Source organism: Eptesicus fuscus, chromosome 3 (genome assembly GCF_027574615.1).
Source record: "Eptesicus fuscus isolate TK198812 chromosome 3, DD_ASM_mEF_20220401, whole genome shotgun sequence".
NCBI lineage: Eukaryota > Metazoa > Chordata > Mammalia > Chiroptera > Vespertilionidae > Eptesicus > Eptesicus fuscus.
In genome coordinates, this window is record NC_072475.1 from 53864821 (window position 1) to 53881609 (window position 16789).

Consider the following 16789-nt stretch of genomic DNA (forward strand, 5'->3'; position numbering starts at 1 on the left):
ATATCTTCGACAAAAATGTTTTATCTCACTACTCTCCCACTGTTATGAAATATGCTTCCTTTTTAATAGAAGTGAAATACTGTTGGCTGGAGTGACTTACTTACACCAAAAGCTTGTGTGTTCGATTCCTGGTCAGGGCATAAACCCAGGTTGTGGGTTTGATCTCTGGTCAAGGTGCATATGGGAGGCAACTGATTGATGCTTCTCTCTCCCTTCCTCTAACATCAATAAAAACTTACCCTCAGGAGAGGATTAAAAAAAAACAACAAAACTAACTGAAATGTATTCTTTAATTTTCCAATTTTCTAGAATGTAGTCTTTGATTTTTCTTTATCTTTTTCAGTTTATTAACAAATATATAGTCAGACCATTTAAAGAAATGTCAGGTAAATACTTTAGTTTTTTATTATGAAGGAAAATTTTTAATGCTGCTACTTTTCTTTTTTTGTTAATCTGCACACAAGCATATTTGTCTATATTGATTTTTTATAGTAGAAAGGAGGAGGAGACAGAGAGAGAAACATCTATGTGAGAGAGACACATTGACTGGTTGCCTCCAGCATGTGCTTCAACCAGGGCCAGCAACCAAGGTACATGCCCTTGACCAGGAATCGAAGCCAAGACCCTACAGTCCATGGGACAGCACTCTAACCACTGAGCCAAACCGGCTAGGGCTACTTTCTTTTCCAGCTCTGTATATGCCACTATATAGCAACAGTGTAGAAATTTGTTTATTTTATAATTATTATTTTGAGATTATGTTTATTAAAGCTGGGGACAGTGAAACAGGGAAGTGCTTAAGATAGAATAAGCAACAGGAGAGAGCCTAGGTGGGGCTGCTTTGGCTCACTGGAAAGTTAGAGAAAAGGGCCTTGGATACAGGTTCTGGGAGTTAGCCCAGGTTGAGCAGCCGCTGCCCATTTGCTCCCCTGGTTGCAAGTCTTGTGGCGACCCTTAGAGTTTGGGAAATGCACACCTGTGGGAAGAAGAGGGGGAAGGGAAAGGCATAGGTATGCTCCAGAGAGGGAGAATGTGCCAACAGTGTGGAAGTTTAAACAGGGTTTTTTAAAGACATTTGTGTTTTTTTAAAATATGTTTTCATTGATTTGTAGAGAGAGAGGAAGAGAGAGATAGAAGCATCTATAAAAGAGAGACATCGATTGACTGCCTCCTGCACACACCTTACTGGGGATCAAGCCTATACCTGAACATGTGCCCTGACCGGGAATCAAACCAGGGAACTCTTGGTTCATGGGTTCAACCACTGAACCACACCAACTGGGCTAAGTCATTCATTCTTAAAGGGAAAATGTACTGTTTTGGGGAATTCTGTATTCTAAGAACTGAATATAAAAAGGTGTCTTTTTTTTTTTAACCTTTAACCTTTCTGCTATTTCAGGTGCAAGTGAAAGTGTAGGGAAACATATGCTTGAAGCCTGCAACAATAATCTGGAGATGGCAGTCACAATGTTTTTGGATGGTGGTGGAATCGCTGAAGAGCCCAGTACCAGTTCAGCAAGTGTCTCCACTGTTAGACCACACACTGAGTATGAATTTATTATTTCTTGTTAGGAGCACCCCCTTGCCTATATTGAGTAGCTGCATTTTTATCAGGTTAATTCTCGGTATTTGAAAAAAAATTATAGTTGAGAGCATCTGAAAAAGTGTCAAATAGAAATTTTTTACACTTTAAATTCTCAAAAGCACTGTTATGTCTTATCTATTATTTAATCCTCAAAAGAATCCTGTAGGATGGCATTATTAGCCACGTTTTACAGCTGAGGAAACAGAGGCATAGCTGTTTTCCCAAGTTACACACAGCATTTAAGTAGCAGATATGAAAGTAAAACCCAATAAAGTTGAGGTTTCCCAATTCTGGATTTTCTTACATTGTCCTAGGAAAGTTTTGAGCTGCCATGAAAAAATTTTGAAAAATAATTCTAGTCTTTTATACCTTAAATCAGTGATGGGCAACCTTTTGAGCTTGGTGTGTCAAACTTCGCCAAAAAACTGAGCATAACTCGGGTAGTGTGTCACTTTGAGGAAAAAAATTATTTCGCAAATGTTTCATCCTCAGGAGCAGCAAATGTTTCATCCTTGGCATGCGGCCGCCTCAGCGCCCGCGTGTCATCAGAAATGGCTACGCGTGTCAGTGCTGACACGCGTGACATAGGTTTGCCATCACTGCCTTAAATAGTTACATGTTATTAGAAGCACCTACAGTATATGGAACCATACTATATAGAGAATAGTCATAAATGTGAAGTAGATTTGTTATTTTTTGCCCTTTACATTTGATACCAATGAGAGTTTGAAATGAATACCTTTTGGGCAAAATTCCAACAGTCTTTGGAAAATATTAGAAATGAATGTTACTCAAAGGAAAAATGTTTGACTAAAAAAAAACCCACACAAAATGTAAAAGATCCTTAAGTAAGACTTTACTACTCATAGTCCTTTATAATTCAGTGTTTATAAGATGAGATACAAAATAGAGGAATCTCCTTAAATAGGGATAGGCAGAAGACATGGATTTTATTTTTACCAAATTAGATATAAATTTAAGAGGCCAAATAACATTCAGGGCATTCTTGCCTCTTTTATTTTTATTTTTTTTCTTTTTATATATTTTAATGATTTTTTACAGAGAGGAAGGGAGAGGGATAGAGAGCCAGAAACATCGATGAGAGAGAAACATTGACCAGCTGCCTCCTGCACACCCCCTACTGGGGATGTGTCGGCAATGAGGGTACCTGCCCTTGACTGGAATCGAACCTGGGACCCTTCAGTCTGCAGGCCAACGCTCTGTCCACTGAGCCAAACCGGTTAGGGTGTTGCCTCTTTTATTGATATAGTTCTAGGTTCCAGAGTAATATCGTTTCCACATGAAGCATGAACTTTAGAGATCATTATTAATATTTTATAAGGTTCTTTTTTCTCTCAATGTTGGCCATATAGTTCAGGTGTGATATCCCATTCTCTCTGAACTTAGTGTGTAAATCAATATGAAAACGTTATTTATTTTATAGAAACTTGGGTAACAGTTATTCACAGCAGATTTGGGAAATACCTTAATTGTGTTTAAAAATAGTTTTGATAAATGAATGTTTTTCCCTATTGAATTACATTATAATTTGATTTAGATTATTTGTATTGTTAATTGGTTAACATTTGATAGTGGCTCCTAATTCTTAAACTTTAATTTTCACTGTTTACAGTTCACCTTATTCTGTTCCATTCTTCCATCTTGTTAGGTAGTTAACAATTTGGGACAGATACCCTCAAATATGTAGTAATCAAGTATTTCTGTGTAGGGACTACTACTGATTGAAATAATTATATATATATAAAAGTGAGGTATGCTAATAATGGAAAGATTTATTTAGGTAAAAGATGTTTTTTAAATTATTAGTTTTCTTAAGATAATGACCTATTTTTCTTTGATGGAAGAGGATTAATAGAGCTTCCTCTTACAGACACATTGTTCCTTCCTTCAGATCAATGAAATTCTATGTGTAAGCAGTGAATGATATCTAGTAGGAAAAAGTATTAACATAATTTTGAATTATTCTTTATTCTTCAGTCATTTGGCTTATTGCATATTTCTTTGTCTAGTTATTTGATTACAGGATGTTAGTTCTTGTTGACAAATGAATATACATACCTTATTTCATAAAGTATGTTTTGGATTTTCAACTCTCAGATATCAAAAAACAGGGCCTTCAGTTCAGCTATTGTTATTAGACACACCTGAATGAAAAACATAGGGCCTAACTTAAATTAACATTTATTGTAAACAGGAAGATAATAAATTTGGAACTTACTATTTGCTATGAAAATCAGCAGAATTTAATATTTGGGTTAAAACTATAAAATAAACTGATATTTAAAGGAACATATACCATTTTAACAGTATGTTTAAAGTATTTTTTTACTGGAAGAAGTAGATTATTAGTAAACCCTCTAGAGGTAAACTTTGAAGAGTTTATAGGCTTTTATAACAGGAGTAATTACTTTTTCTGTTTTGTGTATAGTAGGGTCTACTTAATAAATAATTCAGGGCAATACTTATGTTGGCCATCTTCATAACTGGCATAAAACTCAAATTCACTGCATGTTTGTTTAAGCTTATTTTACTATATCTGTGTAATTTAACCCTTTGCACTCGCTTGCTTTTTTCTCGATTCCTTTATTCTACTCGGGATTTAATTTTTTAAATACCCCAGATTTTACAAAGCGCGGCAGTAGAATAAAAAACTGGAGTTTCTTTTCATACAAACTTATTTGAATTTTTTTTATATTTCAAATTATTGATACATTCTAAGAGTATAAAAAGAGCTGCTACCGATGCTAACTGTGTCGAGTCACACTTGACATCCGAGTGCAAAAGGTTAATTATTTTATATGGTAGTAATAGTGCTTTTATTAAGCCAATATTTTTCAATTAAATTTTTTTTTAATTCCCTCTCTTTTTTTTTGGAAAGAATTTAGGGTAGAGAACTTGAGAGGAAAGGGGAAATACTTTTTACTTTTGTTTGTTCTCTTTGTAAATTATTTGAGATATCTGTGCCATGTACTTTATTCCAATTGATCTCTATATGGAAACAATCTAACAATCATTTATCACTGTGGTTCCTAAAATTCACTAAGATTGGTATTCATTTTACTTATTAATTTGAATGCATTCACAATAGTTACAGTGGGAACAGGTAGCAAAAAAACATTTTCATTTTGATATTTTTCCACTTTTTTTAATAGAGAAGAAGTTCGTGCCCCAATTCCTCAAAAGCAGGAAATATTGGTAGAACCAGAACCTTTGTTTGGTGGTAAGTTTCCCTTTTTTCCTTAGTTTTGTTTGACTTTGTTGTTGTTTCTAGGATTTTAATGAAGCAATCAAAAGATGTGAAGGCTTGCTCAGATTGTTACTTCAAGTATAGAGTCAATTCTTATCTTGTAATTCTGTACTCTTCTCAGGAAAGTGTTACAATTGATCTTTCCAAGGAGTGAACCAGATTAAAACGTTGATATTTGTTACAGGAAGCCAAAGGGAGTAAAATTAGCAAAAAGAACTGTGCCTTATAATGGAAACCAGTCAATCTCATTAAAGATTCCAATTATTTTTATGTTTTATACCTACCTGACTGTCATAATCTTACTGTCTTGATATGCCTTACATTCACTCTTTCTTAATTTCTAGACAAGCTATTCCTATTTTGAACAGAGGAAATGATACCATATCCATATAAAAAAAAATTATCTGGGTGCAAAGAAAATATGGTAGAAAATAGGATGTTTAATCAGATGTAAAGAAAATTTATAGTTTTAGTTTCATAAACACTTATTTACCTTCTGGGAGCCAAATATTGTAGACATTAAAAGGTATATTAAAAAATTGAAGATAAAGTAATCTAGTTGGGTAGACAAATGCATAGAAATCTATATAGTACATACTGAGGACAGTAATGCAGAGAAATAGGCCCATGAAAAGTTTTATAGGTAAATTAGACTAAAGGAGAAAAAAATAGACAGGGATAAAGAAAAGCATATAAACCATATTTTTTTAAAAATTGAATTTATGGGGGTGACATTGGTTAATAAAATTAAAGGTTTCAGGGGTACAGTTCTATAATACATCATCTGTATATTGTATTGTGTGTTTACCACCCCAAGTCAAGTCTCTATCACCACTTATCCCCCCTTTACACTCTCCTATCTCTCCCCATCATCTGTCTATGAGGGTTGTTTGTTTGTTTTTGTGTGTGTTTTTTTAATCCTTTTTTACTTAAACCTTTTTCACTCGGTCCCCTCTTCCCTCCCCTCTATAGTTGTCAGTCTGTTCTCTGTATCTATGAGTCTGTTTCTATTTTGTTTGTTTTATATAAACCATATATTTTTTTTTTTAATGTTTTTCTTTGATTTTAGAGGGAGAGGAAGGGAGAGGGCAAGAGAGAAACATCAGTGTGAGAGAGAAACATCCATTGATTCGTTGCCTCCTGCACGCCCCTCACTGGGAATTGAGTGAGCATCCTGGGTATGTGCCCTGACCTGGAATCCATCCTGCGGCCTTTTTTTTTTTTTTTTAAATATATATTTCTTTATTGATTTCAGAGAGGAAGGGAGAAGGAGAGAGAAATAGAAACATCAATGATGAGAGAGAATCATTGATCAGCTGCCTCTTGCATGCCTCCTACTGGGGATCGAGCCCACAACCCCAGCATGTGCCCTTGGCCAGAATCGAACCTGGGACCCTTCAGTCCACAGGCTGACGCTCTATCCACTGAGCCAAGCCGGCTAGGGCCATCCTGCGGCCTTTTGGTGCATGGGATGATGCCCAACCACCTGGGCCATACAGGCCAGGGCCATATCTTTTGATTTGAAAAAGCACCTTAGTTGAGAGTTTGTGTTTTTTTTTAAAGATTGATCTTTAACTTTGGAGTTTACTGTAGTAAGAAATAAAATAATACACTATTTCAATTCAGAAATAGAGATGGAAGGAAGAAAATGATAAGATCTGAATATTGAAGTATAATATGTGCTTTCTGTGTTGTTTGATTTAGCCATTGTGTTGTTAATATACCAGAATAAAGCAAGTAATAATTTTTAAAAATATAAATGTTATGAATAGATTTTTAGGGCCAAGGAGTAATACCTTGGGAGCTCTATCTTTTCTTTATTGCAAGGAAGAAGGCAAGATCTTTGAGTGGAGAGAGACAACAGGAAATAGATTTTGTGCTGTTTAACAGAGGCAAAAGAGTTCCCATTTGAAATCTCACTTTCCTCCTTTTACCTCTGGTTTGATATACATTAGGAAGGGGATGAGAATGACTTTATACAGTTGGGAATTCAGTCTGAACTGTTACTATTGGACCTTATTATAAATTAAGGAAGGTCTTCGGAGAATTATTTGTTTTTAGGACAGTATTAAAATGTGATTTTTAAAAAAATATATTTTTTTTATTGATTTCATAGAGGACCTTAGGGAGAGAGAGATAGAAACATCAATGATGAGAGAGAATCATCCTCCTGCATGTCCCCACTGGGGATCAAGCCCACAACCCTGGCATTTGCCCAGACGGGGAATTGAACTCTGACCTTCTGGTTCATAGGTTGATTCTCAACCACTGAGCCACACCAGCTGGGCTAAAGTGTGATCAAGGGTTCCCAATACCCTTTCAGGAAGTCTGTAAGATCAAAACTATTTTTATAATAATGCTAAGAAGTTATTTGCTTTTTTTCACGGTGTTGATATTTGGATTGATGGCTCAAAAGTAATGATGGGCCCTAGCTTGTTTGGCTCAGTGGATAGAGCGTTGGCCTGTAGACTGAAGGGTCCCGGGTTCGATTCTTGTCAAGGTTGCCTCCTGCATGCCCCCTACTGGGGATTGAGCCCGCAACCTTGTGGGCTCAATCCCCAGTAGGGGGCATGCAGGAGGCAACCAATCAATGATTCTCTCTTATCATTGATGTTTCTCTCACTCTCTCCCTCTCCCTTCCTCTCTGAAATCAATAAAAAATATTTTTTAAAAAAGTAATGATGGGTTAAACTGCTGCATCTTAATTAAATCAGGGTAGTGGCACCAAACTGTACTACTTACTACTCATTAAATTCTTCACTGCCACACACTTGCAGTTTTTAAAAAAAGACAATTTTGTTTAATAATTCTTGATGAAGCAGTAAAAATTAATTTCATTTAATCTTAACCCTTGAATACATATTTTTAAACTATTCTGTTTGATGAAATAGGATGTGTGCACAAAACACTTCTGCATATTGAAGTACTGTAGTTTTAAGGAAAAGTTCTTGTACAATTGTTTGAGTTGCAAGCTAAACTAGCTGCTTTTTTTTTATGGGACATTATTTTTACTTAATTGCTGACAAACTGTGGGATTTTTTTGTTTGTTTGTTTGTTAATCCTTACCAAGGATATTTTTTCCATTGATTTTTTTTTTTAGAGAGAATGGGGAGCGGGGGGAGAGAAACATCATCATGAGAGAGACACGTTGATAGGTTGCCTCCCACTTGTGCCCTCACTGGGGCTGGGAATTGAATCTGCAACTGAGGAATGTGCCCTTGACCTGGAATTAAATCCATGACCCTTCAGTATTCTGGCCGATGCTCTAACCTCTGACCCAAACTGGCCAGGGCAACATTTTTAATTTTTTGAGGAGCCTCCATACTGCTGCATCAGTCTGCATTCCCACCAACAGTGCATGAGGGTTCCCTTTTCTCCACATCCTCGCCAACACTTGCTGTTTGTGTATTTATTGATAGCCATTCTTAAAAGTGTGAGGTGATATATCATTATGGTTTTAATTTGCATTTCTCTGACAATTAGTGACATTGAGTATGTCTTTTCATATGTCTGTGGGTCATGTGTATGTCTTTTTTGGAGAGGTATCTATTCAGGTCCTCTGCCTTTTTAAAAAAAAATGTTTTTTTATTTCAGAGATGAAGGGAGAGGGGAGGGGAGAGAGAGATAGAAACATCAATGATGAGAATCATTGATCGGCTGCCTCCCGCATGCCCCCCACTGGGGATTGAGCCTGCAAGCCAGGCACATGCCCCCGATCAACATCAAACCTGGGACCCTTCAGTCCACACGCCGGTGCTCTATCCACTGAGCCAAACCAGCCAGGGCATCCTCTGCCATTTTTTAATTGGATTGTTTGGGTTTTTTTTTTGGTGTTGAGTTACATGAGTCCTTCATAAATTTTGGATATTAACCCCTTATCAGATGTAGCATTGACAAATAGCTTCTCCCATTTAGTAGGTTGTCTTTTTGTTTTGTTGATGGTTTCCTTTGCTGTGCAAAACCTTTTTAGTTTGATATAGTCCATTTGTTTTTGTTTGTTTTTCCTTTGTACAGACTATGGTTATTTAGATTTAGATATTGGACAGACATTTTTTAAAATATGAACAAAGCCTGTTATTGCTTCAAGGCAAACAACTGATATTATTTGTTACCAGTGATTTTTTTTTTTAAAAAAAAGCTTTAAGCAGAGCCCTGGCCGGTTTGTTCAGTGGTTAGAGCGTTAGTCCAAAGAGTCTTGGGTTTAATTTCTGATGAAGGACATGTCTCTTGGTTGCAAGTTTGATCCCCAGCCCCAGTTGGAACATGTGTGGGAGACAACCAATCAATATGACTCTCTCACGTTGATGTTTCTCTCTCTCTCTCTCCCCCCCCACCCCCCCCCCTTCCCCCTCCTCCTCCTCCTTCTTTTCCACTCTTTCTCTAAAGATCAGTGGAAAAAATATCCTCAGTTGAGGATTTTTTAAAAAAGTTTTCAGTCAGAAATTGGAATTTAGGAAGTTTATATCCATGATTGTGAGCCTAATAGTGCCTCACTTTTTTAAAAAATATATATTTTATTGATTTTAGAGAGGAAGGGAGAGGGAGAGAGAGAGAGAAACATCAATGATGAGCAAGAATCACTGATTGGCTGCCTCCTGCATGCCCCTTACTGGGGATCGAGCCCTGCAACCCAGGCATGTGCCCTTGGCCGGAATCGAACCTGGGACACTTCAGTCCGCAGGCTGACGCTCTATCCATTGAGCAAAACCAGCCAGGGTGTGCCTCACTTTTTAAAGACTTTCTGATGAGATTATTGGTGATTTTTAAAATATTGTGTAATGAAATGTTTAATATTTGAATTGTTTGCATAACTCAGTGAACATATTTTTAATTTTTTGTTAATCCTCACTTGAGGATATTTTTTCATTGATTTTTAGAGAGAGGTTAAGACAGAGAGAAAGATCGATGTGAGAGAAGCACATTGATTACTTGCCTCCTGCATGAGCCCTGACTAGGGCCCAGGCTGGGGAGGAGCCTGTAACCAAGGTACGTGCCCTTGACCAGAATCGAACCTGGGACCCTTCGGTCCATAGGCCGACACTCTTATCCACTGAGCCAAACTGGTTAGGACTGAATAGATAATTCCAAAAGATCAATACATTTGATATAATAAAGTGGTAATATGCAAATTAACCCCCACACCCTCACAAGATGGCTACCGACGACCAGACCAGCAGGGGGGTTAGTGAGGGACGACCAAACGACTGAACAGCAGGCTTCATGGGGCGACCAGGCTGGCGGCAGGGGGGGGAAGGTGGGGCGCGAGGGGTGACCAGGCTGGCGGGGGGGGGGGGCAGTGGGAGGGACCAGGCCAGCAGGGGGGGGCAGTTAGAGGCAACCAGGCCGGTGGGGGGGCAGTTACTGGTGACCAGGCCGGGGGGGGGAGGTGCAGTTGGGGGCAACCAGGACGGCAGAGAGGGACAGGTGGGGGCGACCAGGCCGGCAGGGGTGGCAGTTAGGAGCAACTAGGCCGGCGGGGGGCGGGGGCATTTAGGAGCAATCAGGCCTGCAGGGGGGAGCAGTTAGGGGCGACCAGGCAGGCAGCCAGGTGAGCTATTAGGAGCTAGCGGTCCAGGATTATGAGGGGATGTCTGACTGCCGGCAGTCTGACATCCCCCAAGGGGTCTTGGGTTGGAGAGGGTGCAGGTTGGGCTGAGGGGGACCCCCGCCCCCATGTGCTCAAATTTTGTGCACCGGGCCTCTAGTGATGATATAAAACTGTACATAGGCAAAAGATGTACTCCCATTGGATTGCATATGTATATAGAGAGATTAGATATCTAATGCTGTGTAATAAATTGTTCCACAATTTAGCATTCTGAAACAACAAACGTTTGTTATTTCTTAGTTTCTGTGGGTTAGGAATCCAGGTGTATCTTAGCCAGGTGCCTTTGGTTAGGGTCTTTCACAAGGGTATAATCAAGGTATCAGATAGGGCTACACTCATCTCATAGCTTGAATAGAGGAAGATCTCTCTTTCTGAGTCCACTCATGTGGCTGTTGGTTGGTTGGAGATAACAGATCCCTACCAAAGAACAAATGAGAAAGCCAGAGAGGGCTTCCCAAGATGGAAGCCACCATTATCTTTTTAAATCTAATATTGGAAGTGACATACCTCTGCCACATTCTATTCGATCCTGCTCATCTCAGGATATCCACACACAGGTTATGACTATGAGGAGATAGAGATAATTGGGAGCAGTCTTAGAGACTGCCTACTCCATAGGCCTATGGACTTTAATGGAGCAGAATATGAAAAGTTCATTAACAAGATAATCAGATTCTAAATTGCAACCACTGGTTGAATTTTGGTGCACTATTAAAATAGTCCTCTTTACAATTACATGTCTATGCAAGGTTGAATTTTAATTTTCTTCATATAATTTAAAGGAATAGCAGCAGATTGTAGAATAGAATAAGCAGTTATTAACAGATTTGTGAAAATGTGAAACAGTTCACTCTTCTCACTAAATTTTTTTCTTCACCTGCCCCACTCTCCTAAATATGAAGCTCCTTTTAGCTCTTTGTAGGTTAGTCTCTTTAGCCTCAGTGACCAGCACTCCCATTATGTAGGCAGCAGAGTGAGAGTACATAGGACTGATGTTTACTTTATAGCAGATGGTCTGGAAGAGCCAGGAAACCTTGTACTGAAGAGGCAGGCAGGAGTAATGGTTGTAGAGCTAGAGTTATTGTGGCCTTGGGAGGTTCTTGGTTAGACTTAGGATAAATAAGGGGGAAACAGGTTATGAGATAACCTAAGAAATAAAAGGGGTTGGGTAGAAAACTAGCAATAAGAGGAACTAGTGAGAATCCCTCATAATGAGAACTAGGAGATCTAGAGCCTGAAAGAGAAGGGCTAAATTGAGGGTGGGTGGTATAGGGGAAAAAGAGAGAGTGGGAGGGAAGGGAAGGAGGCTGTGAGAGAGAGAGAGAGAGAGAGACAGAGAGACAGAGAGACAGAGAGACAGAGAAAATGCGTAGAATATTGACCGGGCTGCTTTTGGCAATTTAAAAGTAGAAGAAAACTACCTTCATGTACTACCTTACCAATAGTAGGATGCTACATTAGGTAGTTATTCTGTCTTATCCTAAGATACTCTTACTTCCTTAATTATGCTTAAAATGTATCTGATAATGAGTTTTAAGAAGGCATTCTTGAGAGATTATTCCTGCTAGAAACATATATTTGACATAGGAACTCTTGATCAAAAATAGTTTCAAGATGGAAAAGAATGACATTCCTTGATTCTTTATTAATTAAGGGAGGGAGGGAAAAATAATGCAATATTTAAATTTTTTTTAAAAAAATATATTTTATTGATTTTGTACAGAGAGGAAGAGAGAGGGATAGAGAGTTAGAAACATCGATGAGAGAGAAACATCGATCAGCTGCCTCCTGCACACCCCACACCAGGGATGTGCCCGCAACCAAGGTACATGCCCCTGATCGGAATCGAACCTGGGACCCTCGAGTCCGCAGGCCGACGCTCTATCCACTGAGCCAAACCGGTTTCGGCGCAATATTTAAATTTTTAAAAATTCAATTTAAATAAATGTAATGCAACTAAAATTCAATTTAAATTAAAAGTTTTAATACAAAACTAAAACATGAAAGTTACTTTTTTTTTTTTTTTAACCAAATCCCTTTGCTAGAGATACTGTCCTTATTTTGTTTTGTTAATCCTCACCTGAGGATATTGATTTTTTTATTTTATTTTATTTTTTGTAAGAGGAGGGGGAAAGACAGAGAGAAACATTGATGTGAGAGAAACACGTTGATTGGTTGCCTCCTGCACGCATCCCGACCAGGGCCCCGGTCAAGGTATGTGTCCTTGACTCTTTGGTCCAAAGACTAACACTGTCCACGGAGCCAAACCGGCTAGGGCGAGATATGGTGCTTTTTAAATAAAAATACTGATATGTGTATGTGCATAAATGATACACAGCCCAATAATGCTTTAAAGGAAAATGAGATTTTTAATGTGTGGTTCTGTATGTTTGTTTTGTTTGTTTATTTCTCAATAGTTCTTAGAATTATCCTATATGATAGCAAACACAGGTTGTTGGGAAAGAAGCTTTGACATGAGATGGGGAACTTTTATACTTTCTATCTAATCTTACTATTAATCATCATTAATTAACATGGAACATTGTTCTGGTTACATGTTGGCCAGGAATGCGATAAGCCAACAGTGACTATTACCCATATTGAGAGAGTCATTTAAATGTCCTTATTTATTGTAATGTATACAAATGATCTGGCATTTTTTTTTTAGGTTTGAGAACACGTATAGGAAGATAACATTTTGACTATTGCTTTTTAGACTTCACCTGTAAAATACTTCAGGATTGGGTAATAGGCACTGTACAGAGGTATCAGAAGATGGTTCTATTTGCTTTTCTGTTACTAAATCATTGTGTAACTGTGGGAAAAAAATTTTCTTCCAAAATTAAAAATGTTTTTTGGTATTTATAATTTTACATGTATATCCATTTACTAAGTAGTTTTCAAGTATTATTATTTAGAACTTAGTTACTCAAGTGTTATACCAAAGGGTAGTCAGATCCCTCAGGCCAGTGGTCGGCAAACTGCGGCTTGCGAGCCACATGCGGCTCTTTGGCCCCTTGAGTGTGGCTCTTCCACAAAATACCACGGCCTGGGCGAGTCTATTTTGAAGAAGTGGCGTTAGAAGAAGTTTAAGTTTTAAAAATTTGGCTCTCAAAAGAAATTTCAATCATTGTACTGTTGATATTTGGCTCTGTTGACTAATGAGTTTGCCGACCACTGCCTTAGGCCAGCAATTTTCAACCTTGTTTATCTTATGGCACACATAAACTGGTTACTAAAATTCTGTGGTGTGGCAAAAAATATATTTTTTGCCAATCTGACAAAAAAATAGGTATAGTTTGATTCACACTGGATGGCTATTGTTTTGTTGGCTATTGTCATTTTTTTGTTTGTTTTAAATATATTTTTACTGATTTCAGAAAGGAAAGGAGAGGTAGAGATAGAAACATCAGTGATGAGAGAGAATCATTGATTGGCTGCCTCCTGCACGACCTCTACTGGGGATTGAGCGTGTGCCCTGATGGGGAATCGAATTGTGACCTCCTGGTTCATAGGTTGACACTCAACCACTGAGCCACACTGGGTGGGCTGTTGTCTTTTTTTTTTTTTTTGGTAATTTTCACCTGAGGATATTTTTTCCATTGGTTTTTTTTATTTTTATTTTTTTTTAGAGAGAGTGGAAGGGCGGGGGGGAGAGCCAGAGGGAAAAAAATGGATAAGAGAGAGATACATAGATTGGTTACCTCCCACACAATCCCAAACAGTGCTGGGGTCAAGCCTGCAACGGAGGTACATGCCCCTGCCTGGAATCAAACCTGAGATCCTTCAGTCCAAGGGCCAGCACTCTGCTGAGCATAACGGGCTAGGGCTATTGTTGTCACTTGACAGTCTAAGGGAAAAGAGGTCAGTGCCCCTCACTAAATTAAATAAGCATTGCATATTTTAAAAATTCTTGTGGCACACTGGTTGAAAATCACTGCCTTAGGCTAACCTGAATTAGATATTGGCAACATTTGCAGCTTCATTTCCATGGGGAATCATCCTCAAAATCTTCTTGTCTTTTACACAGGTTTGGTCAAGTCTCTTTAACAGGACCTTAATTTTCTCATTTGTAAAACAAAATCATTGGGCTGAAGATGGTTGAGTTAATTATGTATGAATTATTTGAAGGTTTTTAAAACACTTCATTTTTTTTTTTAAGGGGGGCACCATTGTGAATCTATGAATGTTTTAAAACCAATACTTATAGATAAGGAAGTTTTTAGAATTGTTTCAAAATTAATGTTTAAATTTTTGTATAATTCTGTTTTTACCCCTTAAAGCTCCTAAAAGACGGCGGCCTGCACGTTCAATATTTGATGGTTTTCGGGATTTTCAAACTGAAACTAGTAGGTATCTATGAATCAGTTTATCCTCCCTCTGTCTGTCTGTCTGTCTGTCTCTCTGTCTCTCTCTCCTTGTCTTCCCCTCCTTTCCTTTTCCCTCTCTCTCCCACGCATAAAACCACAAAGTGGAAAAGTTCCTATACACTCCCTAACAGGTCGAGTTCTTAGTTTCATTTATATACTTCTTTTTTTTTTTTTTTTTTTAATTTTAGGGAGAGAGAGAGATGAAAACATCAATGATGAGAGAGAATCTTTGATTGGCTGCCTCCTGCATGCCCCCTACTGGGGATCGAGTCCGAAACCCAGGCATATGCCCTTGACCAGAATCGAACCAAGGACCCTTCAGTTCGCAGGCTGACACTTTATCCACTGAGCCAAACTTGCTAGGCTGGTGGTCGGCAAACTGTGGCTCGTGAGCCACATGCGGCTCTTTGGCCCCTTGAGTGTGGCTCTTCCACAAAATACCACGGCCTGGGCAAGTCTATTTTGAAGTGGCATTAGCAGAGGTTTAAGTTTAAAAAATTGGGCTCTCAAAAGAAATTTCAATCGTTGTACTGTTGATATTTGGCTCTGTTGACTAATGAGTTTGCCGACCACTGGCAAATATATAGTATATAGGCTATATACTTTTTCTTAAAAAGAAAAAGATTAATATGAGGTCTAATTACTTTGAAGAATCACCTTATTTTAAAAGTAAAATTATGAATTCAGTCTGTGATTGTTATTAATTCTTCCAGACTGATTTGTTTTAAATTTTAACCTATTCGGTGATGGAATAATAAGAGATGGAGATAATGTAAAAAAATTAGTTAATTTACAAACTTAATGAGCTTTTGAATGAGTACGCAAATACTGACTATAATAAAAAACTGATTACCCTCCAGATCCTAGTATCTGTCAGTGAACACAATGGGGAATTGAAAAATAGAAGAAAAAGCCCCACCCAAAGCAGCGAGTATTAACATTTTGGCTACAGTTGTTTAGAATAGGTTTATATATTTCTGTGGAATAAGTTAGAATGAGAGTCTTGACCTTAAACTTTTAGAGGAATTAGTACTGATTTAGCAATGAAACTAAAGAAAAGGACAGTTACGTTTGAGGGAATATTTGAGAAATTCTTGGACCATGTTTGATTTTGTAGTTGATTTATAATGAGCTCATTGGAGCACAAGTAGGTCTTGTAACTTTGGAGAGTGTTGAAGGGGAACCCAGACTGACTCAGGTCTTGCAGGGACTCCTGTGCCCTGCCAGGAGAAGGTGATAGCAGTGGTCATTCTTACTATTGCCAGAGACTTTGAGGATTGGGAATACAGCTGGAAACTACAGGTACATTAAGATCACTTTTAGAACTAGATAAATGGAGTTGAAAGTTTTCTCCTGTAATAAAGTTATTTTTCAATATGTGAAGGAAATACTTTGATTGTGAAACTAATATAAATTTCTACTTTTATCCTTATCTTTGGGGAGAAAGCCACCACCAAGTTTTAAAATTCCCTTCCTACCTCGCTTTGTATTTTTTTTCAGAATTAGCATTTAATAATTGCAATTTGAGGTCAAGCACATTGTTCAGTAATTCTTGCAATTGATACATGGTTTTTATATTGTTAGATTTATTCCTTTTATGGTTAGTTGAAACTTTCTCATCCTTCTGTGTTTCAGTTCGGCAAGAACAAGAGTTAAGAAATGGAGGAGCCATAGATAAGAAATTAACTACCCTGGCAGATCTATTCCGGCCACCCATTGATTTGATGCATAAGGGCAGCTTTGAAACAGTAAGTAGTTGGAAATTCTAAGCTTTAGCTATGAATTCTTCTGCATTTTCAATGTCATTTTTTTTCTAAGAGAAAAAAAAGTTTTCAGTATACTGTATAGAGAATTGGCATCCTAATAAGTATGACATGAGAGATACCTAAAAGGTTACATTAATTTATATTTGTACCAGCAGTATATGAGATTGCTTGATGAAAGCATTTTATTAGCCT

General features: G+C 37.9%; 1 protein-coding gene across 1 annotated transcript in view; it reads left to right on the forward strand.

Moving 5' to 3' along the window:
- The window catches only part of UBXN7 (UBX domain protein 7), an 80283-nt gene that overhangs the window by 35893 nt on the left and 27601 nt on the right, over window positions 1-16789 (forward strand). Inside the window, exons 2-5 of the mRNA XM_054713881.1 lie at window positions 1400-1547; window positions 4759-4826; window positions 14745-14810; window positions 16467-16579. Coding sequence (XP_054569856.1) covers window positions 1400-1547; window positions 4759-4826; window positions 14745-14810; window positions 16467-16579 — 395 coding nt within the window. The remainder of the gene's footprint in view (window positions 1-1399; window positions 1548-4758; window positions 4827-14744; window positions 14811-16466; window positions 16580-16789) is intronic.